The 23645-nt window shown below is 40.9% G+C and overlaps 1 protein-coding gene across 10 annotated transcripts in view; it reads right to left on the bottom strand.

Moving 5' to 3' along the window:
- Positions 1 to 3486: 3486 nt before the first annotated feature.
- The window catches only part of LOC139467911 (rho GTPase-activating protein 44-like), a 64625-nt gene continuing 44466 nt past the window's right edge, over positions 3487 to 23645 (bottom strand). For 2 of the 10 annotated variants that reach the window (XM_071249488.1, XM_071249489.1), the window contains 9 exons: positions 23046 to 23109; positions 22454 to 22538; positions 22234 to 22308; positions 21595 to 21711; positions 20623 to 20702; positions 19880 to 20158; positions 18599 to 18640; positions 14469 to 14718; positions 3487 to 12017 (listed from right to left, as the gene is read on the bottom strand). In XM_071249488.1, coding sequence (XP_071105589.1) covers positions 11378 to 12017; positions 14469 to 14718; positions 18599 to 18640; positions 19880 to 20158; positions 20623 to 20702; positions 21595 to 21711; positions 22234 to 22308; positions 22454 to 22538; positions 23046 to 23109 — 1632 coding nt within the window. In that variant the 3' untranslated portion in view covers positions 3487 to 11377. Of the gene's footprint in view, positions 12018 to 14468; positions 14719 to 18598; positions 18641 to 19543; positions 20159 to 20622; positions 20703 to 21594; positions 21712 to 22233; positions 22309 to 22453; positions 22539 to 23045; positions 23110 to 23645 lie in introns of all 10 variants that reach the window. The other 8 variants (XM_071249493.1, XM_071249492.1, XM_071249491.1 and 5 more) reach the window with 8 other exon arrangements.

The following is a 23645-nucleotide window of genomic DNA, read 5'->3' as shown; positions in this document are numbered from 1 at the left end:
ATTTCCAAGTTTGACCCATCAGTGACGATTTGAAATTATGTCCGATGCAATTCCCTATTTTTGACTTGCACCATATTTTCCCGTGTTTGTTTATGAGTCTGACGGGTGCCATTGCTGGGTCAGGATACGCTCATCTTTTCGTGAAAAGCTCGCATCATCACTAATTGAGTACAGCGGATTGCCTGTGATTATGGAAATGGTATTGTCGCTTTTATTCGGTACAAATTATGCTACATGCGTGACAACTTGTATCATTCCAGGAAAAGCAGAAATACTGGACATGGGCGAGTGGTGAACAATGATTATGCAAAACAATATGTACGAGGGCGTACTCCTGTGCACACTTTGACCGTGAAGTTACCCGAGTACCAATCTCATTAAAATCAGATCTTAATTCTGGCTACTTGTTTTGCGGTAACGAGAACTAAAATCGGATTTTAGGAGATTGGTACTCGGGTAACTTCTCAGTCAAAGTGTGACGTCATTATTCATTCCGTTGGACGTCAATGACGTCATCTTTTTGTCAATAAACATGCAGTCTCAGCACAAGCATACTACGTGCAACTGGCAAAAAGGAATAAGCGTTACTATGACAATAGATCAGCAAACTCTCTTTCTGAAATAATGTACTGTTGGAGCATTGGATCTTGCCAGCTATCATTATAGAATCACACATAAGTACGTCGGAGAAAATCTTCGCCAGCCTGCAATGAGTCCCATGTCTCAGCACCTGTCTCGAGATGGTAAGTGCATGTAGTTACATGTATTGATCCAGAATCGATTATTTACAGACCGCCGTCGTATAGCTGGAATATTGGGCCTACCTTTAGAATACAGTACCACAAACTTTTCAAACACGTCACAATACCCTACGACGTAATTTGTTGACAGTCACACCGGCGAATAGTGCTGACTATGGCGTAAACAAGCAAACAAACGAATATACATGGACTATTTTCGCTGAATAATTAACCATGTACCGGTTAATGTCTGTTTCAGCTTGTCGGGAGTGGGCGGCAACCCCGATATTCACCACCTCTTCCGAGGAAAACATTCCCAGGACCCTTGTGGAGATTGATGTCCTTAATCAGTTTGTGACACGCCCCACGTCACAGGCACCCGGGCTCACAAAAATCAGGAAGTTCTTCTGCGGGTTGAGCCGGATCTTCAACCCACAAAAACCAAAAGCGACAGTCGACAAGCTGAACTATGACTTGCCTGGTTGCAGTATATGTAATGTCATGTTTATGTGCACTCAGCAATATTCCAGATCTTAAGGAAGAAAAACTGACACTGCCAAAGAAAATGAACTGAGGAGGATTTCGTCAAATTAAAAAAGAAATTATAGTAACAGGTGATGAAACATGGGTCTACCACTATGATCCCGAGTCAAAACGTCAATCAATGAAATGGCACCATTCCACTCCTCCTGCACCAGAGAAATTCAAGCCTTCAAGATCAGTGCAGAAAGTTATGGCCACTGTATTCTGGAATGCAAAGGGTGTGATCCTTATTGATTACTTAGAAAGTCAAAAGACGATTAACTGAGGCTACTATGCTGATGTGCTACATAGCCTGAGAGATTCTATCAAGAAAAGCTGCGAGGAATGCTGACTGCTGGAGTTCTAGTACTTCATGACAATGCCTCTTCTCACATCTCTGGACTTGCATAGGCTGCTGTGCGACAATGTGGGTTCGAATAGCTTCCTCCTACACAGTCGCCAGACCTGTCACTGAGTGTCTGTTTGTTGTTTAATGGCGCACTCAGCAATATTCCAGCTGTATGATGGCGGTCTGTAAATAATGTTTTGAATAGTAGGAATTGAGTTGCGTCTTGTCAATCAAGTGATTCACATCATCAGCATCGATCAACGCAATTGGGATATGATGACATGCACCAACCAAGTCAGCAAGCCTGACCACCCTATCCCGTTAGTTGCCTCATACGACAAAGTCGCCTTTTACGGCAAGCACAAGTTGCTGAAGACCTATGTTTTCCATAAGATCAGAATTTTGGAATTTTTTGCACCCAATGAGCAGATACCTTATTCATCTGTAAATGTTCATGAATAATAGCGTCATTGGATCCATGGTTTATACCTGTGTCTTCCTCAAGTCCAGCGATGGTAATACGTCTATCTGACAGTATAAGTTTTGCTATCTCCTTGATTGAATCTTCACTGATGGCAGTTGAGGGACATCCAGACCTAGGGTCATCATCAAGGCTTGTTCTTCAAACCTTAAACATGGCTGTCCAGCACTTAACAGTGGAATAGCTAGGGCACTTATCCCCATTAACTTGTGACATGGGACATGCGGGCATGAATTTCTTGGGAAGTATTGTCTCTGAAGTAAAAAAATAATTGATGACTGCTCAGTAATCGTTCTTTTCATTTTCTGTGTACACTTGGACCCCTAGCACTTTCAACTGACCGTCACTAATATAGTGAGTGAGTGAGTTGGGTTTAACGCCGCTTTTAACAATATTCCAGTTATATCACGACTCGCCAGCTTAATGTGGGTGGAAAGCCCGAAGTGATGCAGGTCTCAGACGTTAACCACTATGGTGAAACCCACGAGCACAAGTATGGTGCTGACAAACCTAGAAACAGTTTGGGCGAACCGGGATTTGAACCCACAATCATAGGTTTCTGGCGTGCCCAAGGGTTGCAACTCTGCACAGCGAATCGCGGCGCCTTAGACGACTCGGCCACCCGTGCCCCCCACTAATATACAAACATCCTCAACAGACCAAATACACTTGCAATGAACTTCTCGAACAATGTACTACATTGACTAGTACACTTTATGGCCGAGAGTTGAAAGTAGTCAGACAATTTTACCATCCCTCCTATAATCAAGATATGATATATAATATCCTTGAGATTTCTCAATGTTTGCATGTTCAAAAACAAAATGTGGTGGTCCCAATGACAAAAGTCCCTTTCCAGTTGTATGGAGTCACAGATGAGTTGGGTTAACCCCACTTTGAATAGCTTTCCAGTTATATCAGGTTGTGTGAGCTTAGTGTGGTGGGCAAACCCAAAAGTGATGCTTTGTTTGTTTGTTGTTTAATGCCGCACTCAGCAATATGCCAGCCATATGATGGTGGTCTGTAAATAATCAAGTCTGCACCAGACAATCCAGTGATTGACATGATCATCGATCCACGCAATTGAGATACGGTGACGTGCATCAACCAAGTCAGCGACAAGCTCAGTCGCCTTGTACGGCAAGCATGGGTTGCTGAAACCAAAGTGATGCAGTTCTCAGACGTTTACTATATAGGTGAAATCGTTTTAGGGACCTGACACACAGAAACATAATAAGGACCAACCAAGATTCAAACAAACAATCATGAGGTTTCCCATGTGCCCTAAAGGGGCACAGCAAATTGCAGCAGCTCAGAAGACTGTAGACAAACATTCTTTTAACAAACTTCAAGATGATCTCATGGATGAAGAACAAAGTAACACTTTTACGAGAGCATGATGATTTTAATAAATGTATTTTTTATATTAAGCAAAGATCTGTACAAGCTGTCCTATGATGAATGAATTATACATCAGACACTGTGTCACATATAATAAGTACACAAGCTGGTCTCAGCTGGAGGGGAGGTACTACACGGTACATCCGTACACATCACACATTATGATCACTGATAATATGCAGGGGCTATTACACAGGAGAGCGTTTCTGGCATCTCAACACTGTCTACAGGCAGCATTCCTACAGCTTCAATAACTGGTCCATATCCTGATCTGAATCACTCCACATGGCCACAATGTCATTCAGTTGGGATACATTTCTGACAAGACATTATTGTAGAGAGTAGGGCTGGGACGAGTCCAAATATACTACACGGGAAACCACCCCCCCCCCATTACCCGACCCTACCCGGGTACCCACTGTCAGCCTCAAGAGATAGGTACAAAATGTCCGATTGGGAATTTTTTAATCATACCCCTGGCAAAACGTATTTAGACACATGTATTAAACAATCTGGTCATGCAAACACTGAAGTTGACTTGAATTATATCTTTATTCAACCATATGAAAAGTCAGAAGGAATGGGTGCATAAGTTTTGTCATTAAACAATATATCACATGACTAACCACAGGTCCGGGTAGTCCTGTGGGTACCTGAGTTACCCGTCCCAGCCCTAGTAGAGGTCATTTGTTCATTGCATCTATTACAGATATTGTGAAGATTTTTGTCCAATCGGTTCAGTGTTGAGATGCCAGCTTAGGCTAGGTAACAGGTCCGTCATGGACAAACAGTGGACATTTCATCTGGACCTTGGGTGACCACCTCACAAATGTAAGAGTTGTTATGCAATCAGTGACACTGCACACACAATGGAGATGCCTCATTATGATCCTCTGAATGCATCGTCAAGACAGCATGGCTAATGTGGAGTAACCTGTACAGCTGGAATTCCCTTGTCCAGCATGAACCTGGGTGTAATCTAAAGGTCCAGATGAAAGTGACCAGACTCATCACATACAGTCATATATACAAACAAAACGTGTACAAGCAACAGCAACAGCTCTCAGTCTCGCAGCAAGGACATCGACAACACCCGCTTGCAGTGCTCTGAGATCTCTACAGCAACACCTCAACACATCTATCAAAATGGACAACCTCATGTGACAAAAAGGTGAAGTTTGTGTTGAATAAAATTAGCGAAAATTGGTTATGATTTTATACACAGTTTCATGGATCACATAAATTTGCAACGACAGGATCATAAGGACTGGACTGAGACAAGGTGATATGTTTCACACCCCCTCCATCTTCTGTCAAATATATCTTCACACACACTGAGAACTATTGTTTAGTCACGAATCATTTACATCTGGAAAATCTTCAAAAGCTATCAAAGTGTACAACATGATGGCTGTGTGGCAGACTTCTGTTGGTAATGTACTCAACTGGGGTTCTTGACCACTCGCTAAGTTAAAGACTGTTCTCACATTCAAACATATATTTCTTCCCAAATGTTTTTTAAGGTTTTTGTTTAACATTTTTTAAACTCATCAACAATAATTCGGCTATTAAGTTTTCAGAAGCTGCCCTCCACATAACTTACAAACTTATAGTAACCCAAGTTACTGAATCCATAATGAGGTTTACTACACTGCACATGGAAATGGTAGTCAAAGCTAAACAGAGTTGCATGGCCTTTCACAGAAGCCAAATTGGGTTACAAGATCTGAGAAAAATGATGCATGTCAAAGTTTAAATAAAATAATCACCTATGAAATATCATTGTGCAAATGTTGAATAAGAATTAAAGCATAATATTCCACAGATTACATATTTTACAAAGATAGCTAAAAAATTCTTAGTGAGATTATTGGCAGGATAATCCATGCAATGATTGCAAAGTAATGGTCCAAAATGCAGCTTTAATATGCCTAGTGTAAACCAATAACGAAATACAGAATAATTGAGCAATCCTTTGACACAATTAGTAAGAACGTCCATGCAAAGTTCAGTTTCATTGGTTCAGTGGTTTTAGTTGGGAGATGTGAAGTACAGAACTGTTGATGGAGGGAAGGACTGACGCCAGGCCACTAACAATAACCCAGCTGTCGTCAACAAGTTGAGCCAATAACTAATAATACAATTACACAATGTACTTCTGTAACATGGTGGTATGGGAAATATACATGGCTATTCATATGTGGCAGATTGACTAGTTTGTACAAGGTTGGGAGAATCTTAGCAAGTGTAACATGGTTAGTCTGTGGACCTCATGTATCTTGAATCTTTTATTCTGAACAAATGATTACAAGGAAGTCCATGAACTTCTAATAAAGATGATAATGATGTTAACGTTAACCTCACCATTGACGCAACGAAGATGAAGTATTCTAAACAAAGAACAAGACTTAGTTGACTTCATAGTTTGTTCTTTGATAAAGCTTGCAACAGAAATGACACTTTGTCTTAAATTATAAAGTTCAGCATGAAATATGTAACTCATCTGACATTTTCGGAACACTTACAATTTCTTTTCTAACAAATTGTTTAGCCATTCTTGTGGCCTAAAAAGAGCTGTTATCACACCTTGTATTTCGCTTAGTTTTCTTTGGACTAACATTATGACAGAAATGGTGATGAATGGTGGTAAAACAAGAGAGTGATGTGATGAATGCTCATGTAATAAAAACACAGGAAAATAGAACATAAAAAATGTTATGAATCTACTGGCATGTAAACTTTTTATAGTTAAAATCAATTGTGTGATGACAAAATTCAGCAAAAAGTGTATATGAAGAGATATTTTGGCACACATCCTCATCAAATATGTTACGTAGCACTGAGAACAATCTTTCATTGGATGTCCTCCAAACAGGTGGTTCATCACTTCTTTCAAAATTCACAAACTACAGTCACAGACATAGTTAAAACATGGCATAGTGTTAAGAAAAGACGTAAGATTTAATTCTTTCTGTTTCAAGAGGTTAACAAAGAGCACAATGTCCCGTGCCCCTTGTTTCCCCCAGGTGGTGAGATACAAACCCTAGGGACTGTTAGACTAAAGTGCCGCGGTCATGATTTCTCTTGCCTGAAATGACAATACAACGAGCAGGATTACCATCGGTTATGGGGGACAGTACTAAACCACTGGAGTCTCTCAAGTCATACTGATGAGTGCCGACTTATTATCATAAAACCAAATCCTTGTGTAATAAAATGACAGAAGTACTATACGGAGAACCCCCATCCATCTAAATGATTTGAATATGTTTAAAAATAATGATAAAATATGCACTGGTCAACATGCTGACTTGAGATGCTCTTGATGGAATGATAAGAACATGAGTATGTGAGTGATTATATCATCACAGACACTAGCTTTGTACAAATATTAATTTCTTTAATATATACAGTCCAAAGTAGCTACTTTATGCAATGCTAGGGAACATCAATAAACAACCAATAAATTGATTATCTGTTAATTAAAACAGCTTCCTTTTTTTCTTTTTATTTTCTTAGTCAAAATGAGCATATTTGGCTTCAAATCTCCTGGGCAAAAAGGCTCACAACCAAGGTTATAAAAAGTGAGAAAGCCCAAGTGATTGATTGACCCCAAGGGATTGATTGAGTATGGTTTTACGCCGCTTTTAGCAATATTCCAGCAATATCATGACGGGGGACACCAGAAATTGGAATCGAACTTGGGCCTACAGTGTGGTGAGCGAATGCTTAAACCACTAGGCTACCCCTCCACCCCTTTGATACAAAGTGCTTTATCAAGGTATTGCATTGTAAGCCTAACCCAGGGATAAAAGTAAAAAAGGCAAAATTGCAGCGATTTCATGAAGAATTTGCATTAAAAACACCCAGTCACCAAAATTAAGCATTTTCTTCTTTTGTAATAAGTCTTTGCAGTATTTTTTTTGAGAAATGAAATAAAATCTCACTTTCTAAAAATTAATTCACATCAGGCAAAATCTAATGTCTGTGATGAACTAATTAACAGAAGAGCAAACATTTTCAAAAGTCGAAACTTTAAATTTCCATTTATTTTGTGTACCACGTTATCTCAAAAAGCCTGTTGATCATTGTGCAGCATGTTTGCTCTGTCTATTGTCATGACTAGATGGCATGAGATGACATGCATTGACATGACATAGCCCTGTTGTATACCTTGATGGGCTGCCTAAAGCAGTCTATACCTTGCACTAGCTGTTGGCATGCACAAGTCTACTACAACAAGTACACATGCAACGGATCCTACAGATGCAAAATAAATAAGTGGTGTAAAATTTTATTATTGATATGTAGTTGCTATTTTGAATAAATATACGATTATTTCCTTAGAAAATACTTCAAGTTTTGAAAATACATGAACAGACTCTTGGATCCGAATATATGACATTGCAATGTTCTTCCATGTCAATATCAATGAACAATCTTTTTCGTTAGTACCAAAATAGATTCAGTAGGCAAGTCACAACCACACAGACCACAACAGACAAAATGTACAAGCAGATATAAAACACATTATCACATGGTACGTATCACACAGTGACAGAAGCATAATTAACACAAAGGCCTCACACAACATCGCTCTCAGAAACACAAGTAACACAGAATAGGACAAGCGAGTCCAAGTTTAGTGAGATAAATTAAATTATGAAATAGATATCTGACAAAGTCTCATGCTGCCATGCATATACATGTATTAACTTTATGAGAACATTGTGTGACAGTAACTCACTCACTCATCTACCCCTGAATAAACACGAAAAGATTAGCAACTAAAACAAGGAGGAGCTGTCTCATCAAACAGCTCAAGAAGATTTAGTAAACAACTGATAATAACAAGTCAATGTGCTCTGTATTTGGAATCAAGGCTTTCACATTTTGTGGAAAGAGTTTGTCAATGCAAATCTAAAACAGAATTTTCTCAGTCACAAAATGTTCTCGTACAAATGTAACTTTGAGGCAGTAAGATACAAGATTGTCTCCCCTGAACTTACTTTTTCTTGTCATGGATTCTTCCCCATGTCAAGAGAAATCATACACTTGTCCGGAACAGAATCTGTTCATAAAATTATGCAAATCTCCTATAGCGCTTGCCCAACAGCATAATCGAAAGACACTTTTCCAAACTACTCTAACAGTTCCATATTCTTAATTTTCAGCTACATTGCAGAATGGGTATCTAACTGTTTGGGGATACTTTGCTGAAGAAAGCTAGCAACAGGGATTTGTACCCCTTTTTATCAAACTTTGTCAGTAACTGCACAAGTAATTTCAAGGGAGAGACAACCTCACTTTGAGTTAGTGAAAGCAATTAAATTGTTACTCAAGTACCTTAACCATTTTAGTAATTATATTAAATAGATACATGTACACAATTATTTGTCATTTTAGGAAAGAGTAACCATTAAATAATTATCCTTTTCTTTCCACTGAAACTGGAACTTGTTCTGACAATGTTCATTATAAAATACCAAACTATATTATCATCAAAATGATGAAAACAACAAGAAATAAGAGTTTGGCAGTCATAGACTGAACATATGTACAACCAATGCTCATGTTTATTGTTTGTTTCCTTAACGTACTTGTTTGAGGTAAAACAAACCCCACCATGTTGCTATACCATACAATATGTATCTCAACATCTAGATGTTCAAACTGATGTGGCATGGCTGCAGTTTCACCACACAAGCTAACTCTAATATTTAATTCCACTCATGACCCACACAGCACACAATATGTAACAGGTTATCCACAGGTTTCATTCGGTTTTCAAGTCATCCATGAAAGCAAAGAGTGTAATGGTTGGATCAGCAACCATGAATAAGCTGCAAGTATATTTTGCTGTCTCCAAGGTGTTTGTTACCCCAGCCAACATGTGAGCTTGTGAATTGCTGCTAGGATGCGTAGACTAGATATTGCATCTATATAAAAAGTGAAGCATCACTGGAAGGACGGCTGCACAAATCATGTGTTATAAATAATAATAGATTGTTAATAAAGTGACACTGATGCAAACTCCCCTATTTCACTGGTCCGAAGACCACCAGAACAATTGGGGTTCCATCGCATGAATTCTTCACAATATTGCACTAAATTTTATTGTTTGACATATACTAGAATCTGTCTTAAATTGCATCTTTACTTCTGATCATATTTAGGATGGTGAGACCTAAGATGATGGGGTATCAGTGTCTGACTGAACCATGTTCAATATTAAGTTCCACAGCTCACACTGACAGAACCTGAAAACATCAGTACTAGTTCATGGCTATCATCCTACTGATCATCATCATCACAAGGCTAACAGCAGAGTGTACTGACAACACTGATGTGCATAAGCTTTTTACCATCTCTCAACCTAAACATGGCACCTGCCATCTGGGAAACGTACCTAGGCCGTTTCATGTAACAATCTCAGCTCTATAAATTGTAAAGTCTATGTTAAAGTATAGGAGTTCAGAGTCATAGGGCTAAGATCGTTTGTGAAACAAGGCCCTGATCACCATAGTGATTTTTGCATGTGCACATAATGTCCAACACACTGTCAGATTACAGATTATGGTACTGACACAGAGTGTCAGGGTGATAGTCCATATTACACTACACTGTGAAGTTAGCTGTAGTTGTGCTGTTGAACATAAAGCTACGAGGTAAAAGCTGTTTGTACATCGTTTGTGCGGAAATATTTACAATATGAGTTCTATAAAGTCTACAGTAAGCTCTGCTGGAGCAGTATACACAAGCTATTTACAATGCTAGTGTATGATACATATGAATACATAGATGTGATTATATAATCTGTATACTGACACAACCTTGCATGCCTACCAGTCAACACTAGTCCTGGGGAGTTTCTTCTGGACAAAAGAAAACAAAACTTTCGATAAAATCCATGTATCACACGCATGTACCATTTATGTGCAGACTGAACTTGTGTTGATGTTATGAATACCCATTGCTTGCATGATAGCACCATGAAATGCATTGTATACAGGTGTTTGTTATTCCATCCCATTACCAGGCAAGAACTGTCCAAGCCTTTAATAAAGCACCGATATCCTTATAATAGATCTTAATAATAAGTCTGAACCCAAACTCAGGATTCAACCTTGTTTAGGTTCTGTGGCAATGCCAACTCAGCAAGGTGTCTTGATAACAGAAACTTCTCACAATGTAATACTGACAAACTACACGAATCTTACGCAAAAATATACAAATCATATATAAAAATATCACGAAAAGATTGTTCATTTTAAAATTGCACACCATAAACAGCAAAGTCCCAGGCATATTGTACAGTAATGAACTACACTTACAACACAGAGATAACAATTATAACATCAAGTATCATAGTCATGAGCAACGAGAAAGACTAATGAACATATCCACAGCTTATACCTTGGTCTCTACTGATGTTGATAATATATTAGTTGGAACAGTGATGTTTGGCTGTTGTACCGCATGAGGTATGTTAACTACAATTTGATACCTGTAAATGCTGGTTTTGGAAAGCGGCTTAAGCAACGCTAGAAACCTTTCAGTAGTTTGTGTAAGAGATGTCACATTAAATATTTCAGACATGGATTTTATGCCAAGCTGCATTATGGAGATAAAAGGATTGGGGCATCAAGAAACTAAGAAATTGTGTAGTTTTAGCTAGCACTAGTGATTGTGATCATTGTGACATCGTTCACACATACACTGAAATGTTAAGTAGAACTCAAGAGAGATAGAGAGATAGAGTGAGAGAGATGAGGGACGTGTAAGTTGTTCTGATCACAAATAGCCCGCCGTAGCAGATAGACATTTACCCAATCAGCATGCAAATAACAGAGGTAAAATAGCAAATAGTTAGTCACTGGCCAATCACAGATGTGTTTCCTCAGTAGCCTTGTTGATTGGCGGGGGAGGAGGAGGAGGAGTGGGGCGTGTAACTCTCATATTTTGCGAGGAGCCCGACTTGATATGGCTGTTGGAAGTAGCATGCTTATCAGACGAAGGTGAAAGAAGCGGGGTGGTGCCCTGCTCAGTTAGTGTCGACCCTGAATCCTTCTCTAGGCTTTCCTGAGATGAAAACAATGTACCTGTCCCTTGTCCATTGGCTGCTCCTGGCATACCAACTACTGTAAACATGGCGCCAGTTGATGCTGACCTCTGGTGGCCAGGGGGGACAACTGGAGGTGGAGCTTTGGGTCTCTCTGGAGGGGGTCCTGCTGGCCGGTCTGGGGGTGGTCCTGTGGGACGTTCAGGGTGGGGGTGGAGCTGATGAGGGGGTGGGGGTTTCTCTGGGGGACAGGGTCTGACTCTTTCATTGTCTTCTTTGTCTGACTCTGAAGGTGATTCGGGTGAGGCCAAGGGGGCATTTCTAGGCCATGTTTGTGACTGTGTCTGTGACTGACTGTTGCGATTGTTGTATGTGGCCGTCACTGCCACGGCGTATGGAGGGGGCGGGGCTGGCTTCCGGCTGACTCGACGTTGAACCTTGGGGCTGGATCCGAGTTCCGGGCTGCAAATTAAACCGGGTGATACACATGCATGGTGAATTGTGAAGGCAATTAGCAACATTCAATCAGAAAAGGTGCCTAGATTCATCATCATAACAGTGGGTTACTATTTTCATAACTATTTCATTATACATACTAGTTGTTGAGTGTTCATTCACATTCTGTGAAAGAGTAATCAAAATACTAATCATTACATCAACCATTTATCCTTTTCTAAAAGATTCTGACAAGTATCTGCATCCCTTAAATATAAATTATCCAAGACGAGGTACCCCTTGTGTAGTGTGTGTGTTACCTCTGGTGTAGTGTGTGGGTTACCCAAGGTGTAGTCTGTGTGTTACCCCTGGTGTAGTGTGTGTGTTACCCAAGGTGTAGTCTGTGTGTTACCCCTGGTGTAGTGAGTGTGTTACCCAAGGTGTAGTGTGTGTGTTACCCCAGAGGTAGTGTGTGTGTTACCTCTGGTGTAGTGTGTGTGTTACCCCAGGTGTAGTGTGTGTGTTACCAAAGGTGTAGTGTGTGTTACCAAAGGTGTAGTGTGTGTTACCCCAGGTGTAGTGTGTGTGTTACCCCAGGTGTAGTGTGTGGGATACCCAGGTGTAGTGTGTGGGTTACCCCAGGTGTAGTGTGTGGGTTACCCCAGGTGTAGTGTGTGGGTTACCACTTGTGTAGTGTGTGGGTTACCCCAGGTGTAGTGTGTGGGTTACCCCAGGTGTAGTGTGTGGGTTACCCCAGGTGTAGTGTGCGGGTTACCCCAGGTGTAGTGTGTGGGTTACCCCAGGTGTAGTGTGTGTGTTACCACTTGTGTAGTGTGTGGGTTACCCCCGGTGTAGTGTGCGGGTTACCCCAGGTGTAGTGTGTGGGTTACCCCAGGTGTAGTGTGTGTGTTACCACTTGTGTAGTGTGTGGGTTACCCCAGGTGTAGTGTGTGGGTTACCCCAGGTGTAGTGTGTGGGTTACCCCAGGTGTAGTGGTGTAGTGTGTGGGTTACCCCAGGTGTAGTGTGCGGGTTACCCCAGGTGTAGTGTGTGGGTTACCCCAGGTGTAGTGTGTGGGATACCCCAGGTGTAGTGTGTGGGTTACCCCAGGTGTAGTGTGCGGGTTACCCCAGGTGTAGTGTGTGGGATACCCCAGGTGTAGTGTGTGGGTTACCCCAGGTGTAGTGTGCGGGTTACCCCAGGTGTAGTGTGTGGGATACCCCAGGTGTAGTGTGTGGGTTACCCCAGGTGTAGTGTGCGGGTTACCCCAGGTGTAGTGTGTGGGTTACCCCAGGTGTAGTGTGTGGGTTACCACTTGTGTAGTGTGTGGGTTACCCCAGGTGTAATGTGTGTTTACCCGAGGTGCAATGTGTGGGATACCCCAGGTGTAGTGTGTGTGTTACCACTTGTGTAGTGTGTGGGTTACCCCAGGTGTAGTGTGTGTTACCACTTGTGTAGTGTGTGGGTTACCCCAGGTGTAATGTGTGTTTACCCGAGGTGCAATGTGTGGGATACCCCAGGTGTAGTGTGTGTGTTACCACTTGTGTAGTGTGTGGGTTACCCCAGGTGTAGTGTGTGTTACCACTTGTGTAGTGTGTGGGTTACCCCAGGTGTAGTGTGTGGGATACCCCAGGTGTAGTGTGTGGGTTACCCCAGGTGTAGTGTGTGGGTTACCCCAGGTGTAGTGTGCGGGTTACCCCTGGTTTAGTGTGTGTGCTACCCCAGGTGTAGTGTGTGGGTTACCCCAGGTGTAGTGTGTGGGTTACCCCAGGTGTAGTGTGTGTGCTACCCCAGGTGTAGTGTGTGTGTTACCATTTGTGTAGTGTGCGGGTTACCCCAGGTGTAGTGTGTGTGCTACCCCAGGTGTAGTGTGTGGGTTACCCCTGTTGTAGTGTGTGGGATACCCCAGGTGTAGTGTGTGTGTTCCCCCAGGTAGTGTGTGTGTTACCACTTGTGAAGTGTGCGGGTTACCCCAGGTGTAGTGTGTGTGCTACCCCTGGTGTAGTGTGTGGGTGTTCTATCAGTGATACACTGCTCTGTACACCCTTGGACAATACTGTAGTGACCCCTAGGTTGACACTAATGATCTGTACAGGGAATCCATTCCTAACTTGAGTAGCAGTGTACTGGTGTCTCAAGCCTTGTGAAAGTAAGAGAAATACAGCAAAGCTAGCAAGCATGTGTTTGGAGGGTGGGATCAAACATGGTTCAAGTCAAACAAGTAGAGCAGACAACAGGCAATAGCCACCTTGGTGGCAGAACAAACACAAGTTCCACATGCTTATACAACTCATCTGAGACGTAGGATTGTTAAATTCATTATTACGCCAAAGAGAATTCACACCAATTAGTAATCCATAAAACTGTCTGCTGAAATACAGAAAATTTGCTCCTTTTGCTTTCAAATCTCCATGAAATCTAAATTTAGGGGACATCTTTGAGTTGACACTATGTATCTAACTCTACATGTTGTAGTACCTCTCGGCAGAGGTGGCCGTCAGACTACTGGTAGAGCTCGCGTTGCTTCCATTACCCCCGCCCTGGGGGGACGATCCCCCTAATAGAGATGACCCCTGAGGAGCTGTAGTAGGTGATGGGAGTAGCTGGATTGTCTCCCCTTGACCACCTGGGGAGGGAGGACCAGCAGAGGGAGCTACTGCATTGCCAAATCGTTGCTGGGGACTGGTCGCTTGTAGAGGAAGACCTCCCGTATTGGTAAAGTCTAGTTCTGGAAAAGCAACACACAAGCATTGGAGGTTAAGAGTGGTGGGAGGCTGAGGCAGGTTCTCACACTCACCACCCGTGCATCTTGAACAGTCAACAGGACTTGGGACAATTACTCCTCCCACATGTGTTGGGAACATGGGGCACATCATAGGTGTCTTACTTCAGTGATAATTAATACTAATCATGGAAGACAATGCCTTGTTAGAAATCTACACCGGAAAATTAGAGATCAATATTTAGCATATTAGGAAATAGTCATTAATGTTTTTGTCAGAAAATAAATCGAATTGAAGACAATTAGTGGAGGAATGTAGGTATCTAATATAAAGGAAAGATCTGACTATAATGAACTAGAACTGATATACGGATCTAGAAAATGGTGAAGGGGATCAAGGCATGGATCAGGATAAAAAGAAAATCAGAAATGAAAAAGGGTCCAACTGTCAAGATGCAAAAGTGTATACGAAACAAACCAAAACATAGGCTGACAGTACAACACATACACACTCAGGGCTGTTGAATGAGTAGGCATACACTGCTAACTACAAGTGAAATAAAGATTCACGTCCACATTGACACTGATCACACTACAGACAACCGGTACTACTGTGCTGCAGGCTAGAGTCAACACAATCCTACACAGCAATGCCGATATCAACATTACGCCAGTGAAACTACACGTTAGATGAGACTTGGTTTACATATTCCGTCAGCCTTAAATAGTGAAAAAGTGGGCCAAAAATGAAATCTGAAAAGCAGTATTTTTATGCTCTGCCATATGTAGATGGTGTGTACAGCACAGAAACAATTTACCTACAAACAGTTAAAAGGCAAACCTAATGAGACAAGCGTAACTAACACTACTCACATGGCTCCATATTCAGACAACATTTTGAAGAACAATAACACAATCCTGAAATGTCATTATTTTATTCTTCCCCCCACACCACTACAAACCAAGATTTTTAACCAAAATCTGAATACCATGATATAAAAAAACAAACAGGCCTTAAGCGTCTGATTTTTATCTCCGTCAACACACTATCACATGGCTATGTTGATACCGCCATTATTCCACTACAGACTACGAGAGAGGTAGGTCATGTATAGACATCTAATACTTGAACTGGTGTGATGCAGTGCCAACGTCAGCTAATTATCATATAACAATGTTGATAAGATTGATTCACATTCGTGTCACATTGAAATATCAACATTTGTGATACAGGTCTATATCACCAAACTATGCCGATATCAACATGTGATGAGGGTGTCTGTCACACTTTATCACACAACAGTGCTGGTGTCAATGTTTGATGCTCGTCTGTGACATGACATCATCATGCATTGTGTTATGTCAGCACCTGCGACTTAAATGTTGGTCTTTCACATTAAAGTCAACAGAATCACTTAAGATGGCTCTTTGAACTAGGATCTTTCTTAAATCAATTATAATTTTCTAATGAATAGTAATAATGTATTGTAATAGCATTATGTGTATTACAGACTAGGATAAATATGTCAAGCAAACACATATCAAGATCACAACATCTGAAAAAAAAGCCTTAATTCTCAACATATTCAAAACACTATTGTGAAAGCATAATGCAAAACATGATGAAATACAGTTGATGAACACACTCAGGAACACTAGCTGCAGGACTCTATCCACAAAGCATTTTATATCACATTAAACTATAGAGTTACGATAATCCTAAGTGTAGGAACGTTTGTGGATCAGGGCGTTGGACCAAACTCAGTGTTTAAATTTTGATAACAGAAAATTACTTTGCATCTGATCAAGCACTGAATACATATGATGACACAGATACCATAACATGGTGATGAATACTGTTGTCATGGAAACTGATTGCCTGAGACACTGTCTGTAGTTCCAACAGCAACACTGAAACCAGGTGAACCACAATGCCAGTGGAGAGGTGTTAGTTTCAATTTTGGTGCCCTTCTCTTCAAATATATTCAACATATATTCTTTAACCTGCATAATTAGATCATTTCAAATACACAAGTAAAGTGTATCTTAACAACGTTAGGGCTTGCAAGAGCATCTGAGATTTAAGTTTTTTAGATACATGTCTTGAACAGACAGATTGGTTGCATAAACTATTATTAGGTTGTATATAACAAGCCGTAATGCAGTGTATAGAACTCTGAGTTTAGAAGTCAACAGAAATTTAAGACCTAGTGACATCAGAAGTATTTATGCTTCTAATTGTTTTATCACCATGTGCTAGGTATTTGAGGACTCCGACAATGGATACTGCACTCTCTCAGCGTTCTATAGACAGTTTAACTAATGTTCAGTGTAGAAGCAACGAAATCACATCTGAAATGTTTGATTTACTGCCCCGAATCTTTATACACTATTGAGAATTTAGAAGCCTCCACACTGACAGGCTGACTAGATAGTTTGTGACTTTCTATGGTCTTCTAGAGTGAGCGAGTATAATTTTATACAGCTTTAGCAATATTGCAGAATATCATGGCGGGGGAAACCAGAAATGAGCTTCACACATTGTACACAAATGGAAAATTGAACCCGTCCATTTGGCACTATGAGTGAATGCTTTAACCACTAGGTTACCCCACCACCCTATGGTCTTCTAGGGGTATCATTATTCTGAGTTAAAGATCTGAATCTAATAAAGTTAAATATATTCCAATATAAATATCACTGCACAAGCAGTTGAAATGAAAGACAGCTGTCAGTGAAGGCATATATATTACAAGATCAACCCTGGCAATATGTGAACACAGACTTGTGATGGAATACTATCAGCTACAACTATTAGACTCTCCATAGGCATTGAGTGAACCCCTGTCTTCTTGTGGATTAGAAATGAAGGACAACAAGCAGAAGCAACTGAAATCGGAAACAATCCACCAAACTGAAAATGGAAATGAAGAGTAAAACATGACCTAAATCAGGCAAGTGTTATGCATATATGTAGAACCAGTGTTTGTCTATGGGTCAGTGACATGTACATGACTAAACTACTTGTGAGAAACAAATCTAGAAAGATTTGCAAGCAGCTGAGTTTGTATGATTCATAAAAGCTGGAATTGAGAAAAAGCAGGTTGGTAACAATGTTAAAACTGGCTTTTGTGGAAGCTCACTAAGTCACTGATACCAAGTGCGTATAAACATCATTTTTGTGAAAATCACATTAACATGTTTAGGTCAATAGCTCTCTGAGGCAACTAAGTTAAGAACTCAGACATCTATCAATTAACAGCATAAGAAAAGCAGCATTAAGTGTGTCTGTGTATAGACAGTGTGATAGTTATAGGAGATGTGCAGTGAAGATAAATGACTGAGGAAGTCAGTCTTGCATAAAGGAGAGCCAGGATCAAACATGGCTATTTCTCATGACATGTCAAAACCAATATTTTGGTATGAGAAACAATTATATTTTCACCAACTTCGTAGACAGCCTATATTCTCAATGGACTATCGACATGTTACTCCATATCATAGGATAAACCTATTCCCACATGATGAAGATGGAGGCCTATCCTGGATGGTCAAGTTCAATGGTTCTCTTAACTTGGTTCAGCCAATCGTGGACCGTCTTCCATTAACTGTAGTATTGACAGTAACAGAAGCAAATAGTTCCTGGGCTAATTCAGGGGAGATAACTCATGACTCAACACATCCATCACCATAAATAGATCTGTGTTCTGCCCATCCACTATGTAAGTCTGGATTAGTGAAAAAGGAATTAGTAAAGTATTGGCAACAGCATCTAAGATGTAAAAAAAGCAATTCCGAAAATTTCTACGAAATAAAACAAAATATAAAAGAAAAGAAATCTATAAAATGATCTAAATTGAAATAAAACAAAATGGAATTTTGTAACCTTGTATTGGACTTTGTTCTGGAGGTGTCCTGTCATTCAAACCTACAAGGGGAATATTCCACATCAAAGAAACAGAGGTGAAATAAACACATGCCTTAACTGCAACTCAGCCTGAGAGTGTCTATACTTAATTTGCAGTTCACAAACTACAAAGACTTCTCTCAGCCAATGTTGATGAATAGTTCAAACCTAGATCCTCGATTCAAACATTTGTCATGTTCTAATTTTCTGCTTTATCAATGACACTATAAACAATGCATGTTTTTGCTTCCAACCATCAATTAGAAATGCCTAATAAAACATAAACCCATTAAAAATGTAACATTTCTTAATCTATGTAAATATATATTCCTTCTTTTATAAATTCTGATTTATCCATTCCCAAGAGGCTTCAAAATCACATCAATCATCTCTACCTTATGAATGTCCAATATGAGTAAGAAAAAAAAGAAAAACGTCCATTATGTAATAAAGAACATAACCAAAGAAACTGAAGACTTTATTTCTGCAAGTACAGAGACGATCTCTCCATGCATGAAGTCCCAACTCCCATGCTTCTAGAGTCAAAGTGGTGCCCTCAACCAGGGAAGCTGACATGCGATTTGATTGGTCCAGACTTGTGAGGGCAGGTGGGCAGTCACAGCAGTTGGCACATGCAGTTGCCAGTTATGGAGAGATGGAAAGCTGGAAACGTTGCCCCAAAGCAGAGAGAGCCGAGCGACCATGTGTGAAGCAAACAGAGGGGAAGCAGGCAGAGTCTTACACCAATCAGAAGCTACGACAGTGATCAGAGGGTACATGTGACTTCCTACGAGAAATCTCATTGGTTAGTTGGAGTGTCATCATGGTGGTGGAAGACCAGTAGGCTGAGTTAGTGCAACTGCTAACTGCGCTCTGGTTCTGAAAGGTGTCCTAAAGACATACTTATGTCTAATATGTTCTGACCTTGACCTCTGTGGCTTGGTTGACCTCCTGCGACCCCACTGCTGGCTCCTGCAAGGTCAGTCGGTCGAGGGGATGCTGGATGCTGTGTATACTGCCCATCCCACATTGCACGCACTTTAGTAAGATAATCATTCCATGCTCCGTCGCCAAGAGACTGGAGTGCAAACACGGTGCTGTATACGTCTGAATGAAAGCTCTTAGTCACAGGCGTAGGTGGAACAGAGCTCGAACGTGCGTTGTACAGTACATCAGACTGGTTAGAGCCTAGAAGGGGGTTAGTAGTGGTGAGTGTAGACGAGCTGTTAATGCGACCTTTAGATGCAAGAGTCCTGTCACCTTGGCTAAGCCTGGCAGCCACGTTGGCGCCATCACCCTCCACACTAGGCCGAGCACTCTCTGACTTGTCCTGTGCCATTTGGCCACATGTTTCAGTCAGCTGGAGAAGTGTCTTGCATTCCGAATGGTTGGCCACAGCGGTAGAGGTCACAGCCTCACTCTGAGAAACACACGCTGGTGCTACAACGTTCAGTTTAGGGAAAGCACCTACATCAATTCCACTTTGCAGTTTCAAATGCGATGGCTGGCTCCCGCGACTGGTCAAATGAAAGTCAAGATCTGTGCCATAGCAAGAAGGAAATTAAAGACTTTTTCTCAGCTCATGTTTACTGCTTTTTCAAAGGAAAATAAATGTGCATTTAAAAAGTTTATACACCAATCAGAAATCTGGCTGTATATTAGAAAGGGTAAAAGGCAAATATTTATAGAATCATTAATCTACTTGTTTCCATTTCAGATGTAAGGTATCCAGCTGTGACCTAAATATATATAAGGGATTAAGAAAGACTTGCATTTTCAATTGCTAGTTTACTAACATTTCCACCAAAGACAACACCACTGACAATATAGTGCTGAAGAAATCTGCGCAGACTGGAGAAACAGAGAGAAGATTATAAACAGACAATACGCACCTCTCTATACATCTACTATCAGCTATAATGATGGCAGGTCAAACAAAGTCGGGACATACGACTCATAATGTACATACTATATAACACGGATAAGTTAAGCCTGTCTCATACCTCCAGGGAAGAAGTAGTCGGCATGCATCACAAATGCCTCTATTATAGAACTCAGCGTCCCGGTTGTCAGCATGTTGGGGCTGAAAGTCACATACAAAAACATCTTAAAAAATCTAATTCACATAATATTTGTTTGTTTCTATTTCATTTGTCTGTCTTGTTAATTACTACCAAATGGCAACTAATAGGCTTAAAAAAATAAAAGAATTGGTCCTCAGGCAATGACTTTTGAAAATATAGTGAGGGCGGTGTTGTTGGTTTTTTGCCTGTTGGGGCACAGTTCTGCTATGTGTACTGCAGTAACAAAGACAACTGTGCCACCCGTGCCCCTAATGGGAGACTGAACTAGATCATGAGAAGAAAAGTATTGCATGTCTGAACAGGGATAAGGCAATCTCTCAACCCCATATTCACCAGTTAGGATATACGTGTCTGTCAGCCCTATATTCACCAGATAGGATATACGTGTCTGTCAGCCCTATATTCACCAGATAGGATATACGTGTCTGCCAGCCCTATATTCACCAGATAGGATACACGTGTCTGTCAATCCTATATTCACCAGATAGGATATACGTGTCTGTCAATCCTATATTCACCAGATAGGATACACGTGTCTGTCAGCCCTATATTCACCAGATAGGATATACGTGTCTGTCAATCCTATATTCACCAGATAGGATACACGTGTCTGTCAGCCCTATATTCACCAGATAGGATACAGGTGTCTGCCAGCCCTATATTCATCAGATAGGATACACATGTCTGTCAGCCCTATATTCACCAGATAGGATACACGTGTCTGTCAGCCCTATATTCACCAGATAGGATATACGTGTCTGCCAGCCCTATATTCATCAGATAGGATACACATGTCTGTCAGCCCTTTATTCACCAGATAGGATACATGTGTCTGTCAGCCCTATATTCATCAGATAGGATACACATGAGCAGCATGCAGCAGGTACTTACGCACTCTCCCCTTCTGACCACAAGAGGTTGGGGCCTATCACAATTGCAATGTTGCTAGGGGTCATCTTGTTTACATCACTCTTCTCTGCCAACTTGGCCAGAAACTTCACCAAATATCTGCAAGACAATAACATTGGGACATCAATCATAAAATCTTTACAGGTCTTCAAAACTTGGCATGTGTGTGATGCATGTGAAATACATTGATACAGGTCTGTGAACGCATGATGACACTTACTACTTATTCAAATCCATGGTTCACTCGGTGTCCACAATGTTCCTGTGTACTTTGTATCTTAGCTCTTGTTTACAAGGAAATGAGTATTGAATCATGGAAACAAAGATTGTCCACATCCCTGTATATGTCACACTGCTTAATCAGACATCATACCCTAGAGAAGGGTTTAGAATTGATCTTCATCCACTCATGCTTGTCACAAGAGGCAACTAACAGATAGGGTCGTCAGACTTGCCATCTTGGTTGATGCTTGTCATTGTATCCCAATTACGTGGAATGATGCTCCTACTAATCACATCTGGTCCAGATTCAATTATTTATAGACCATTGTCACATAGCTAGAATATATCTGAGTTCAAGGTTATGCAACAAACAAATGAATCATATATTATACTACTTACCTAAAGTTGTCATAATTCGGCTTTGGCATTTTCGACACCACAGTCCAGAGAGCTTGTAATCTTTGGTCATGTGGCCTGGGAACATAGATATTGCTTACTCATCTTGTTACCATTGGAGAGCACATAGACACAGACAAGAGATGATAACATGCACTGACTAATGAACAAGAAACAATAAAATGATGCACTTCATCCATACAATGGAAGGGAGATAACTCACAATGTTGCTGCCTGCATGAAGTCTGTGTACAGAGAGTAGGTGAGAAGTGGTTCTGGAAGTTCACGCATGTACTGCTTCAACGCTCCTGTGTAACACATGGAAGAATACCAATACATCAAAGTCTGCCACATAACAAATATCTAAGTCCTACAGTGAGTGAGTGGATGTACTTTTGCTCTGCTGTCAGCTATATTCCAGCTTTATCAAGGCTGCTCGGAAACAATCAAGCCAGGAAGACCAGTGGTTGATAACCTAAGCAATGACCCATGCCATTGACCTGCAATGATACCCAATCTACCACACATTGTGTAGATCTGACCCTCATTACCAGTATTCTCTTCTGACACTGGGGACATATTCTGCCCTTGAATTCGAACTACAGGGGTTAATCAAGTTCATTGCTGAGTTTGTTCTCCCTAACAGTTATTCATATATTAAGCCTATTTCTAACTCAGGGTTCAGATTCATAAACACAACCTTGAAATAACCTTAACATGTTTCTTAGCACCTGCATGCTAAATTTGAAAACAAGAATGACGTTATAGTCACAAAATAAAGTAATCAGTAAATAAAGGCAGGCAAATGTATTTACCTGCTATGACGTGTGGTTCTGTAACAAACTCCTCCATGTCAATGAGATGTGCATCAAACACAGCCTGTAACAACAACAAGTACAGTCAGTGCATACATTAGAGATGTGAGTGCTTCCTGTTGCATGCATACATTAGAGATGTCAGTGCTTCCTCTTGCATCCATGACACAGGTGAGTGCTTCCTGTTGCATACATGACACAGGTGAATGCTTCCTCTTGCATACATGACACAGGTGAGTGCTTCCTGTTGCATACATGACACAGGTGAGTGCTTCCTCTTGCATACATGACACAGGTGAGTGCTTCTTCTTGCATACATGACACAGGTGAGTGCTTCCTCTTGCATACATGACAAGGGAGAGTGCTTCCTCTTGCATACATGACAAGGGAGAGTGCTTCCTCTTGCTTACATGAAACAGGTGAGTGCTTACTCTTGCTTACATGACACAGGGGAGTGCTTACTCTTGCTTACATGACACAGGGGAGTGCTTACTCTTGCATACATAACACAGGTGAGTGCTTACTCTTGCTTACATGAAACAGGGGAGTGCTTACTCTTGCTTACATGACACAGGGGAGTGCTTACTCTTGCTTACATGA

Source organism: Haliotis cracherodii, unplaced genomic scaffold (genome assembly GCF_022045235.1).
Source record: "Haliotis cracherodii isolate W230 unplaced genomic scaffold, xgHalCrac1.p SCAF_2, whole genome shotgun sequence".
NCBI classification, from domain to species: domain Eukaryota; kingdom Metazoa; phylum Mollusca; class Gastropoda; order Lepetellida; family Haliotidae; genus Haliotis; species Haliotis cracherodii.
The sequence above is the reverse complement of the archived record's forward strand: the minus strand, read 5'-3'. Positions and strand labels throughout refer to the sequence as shown.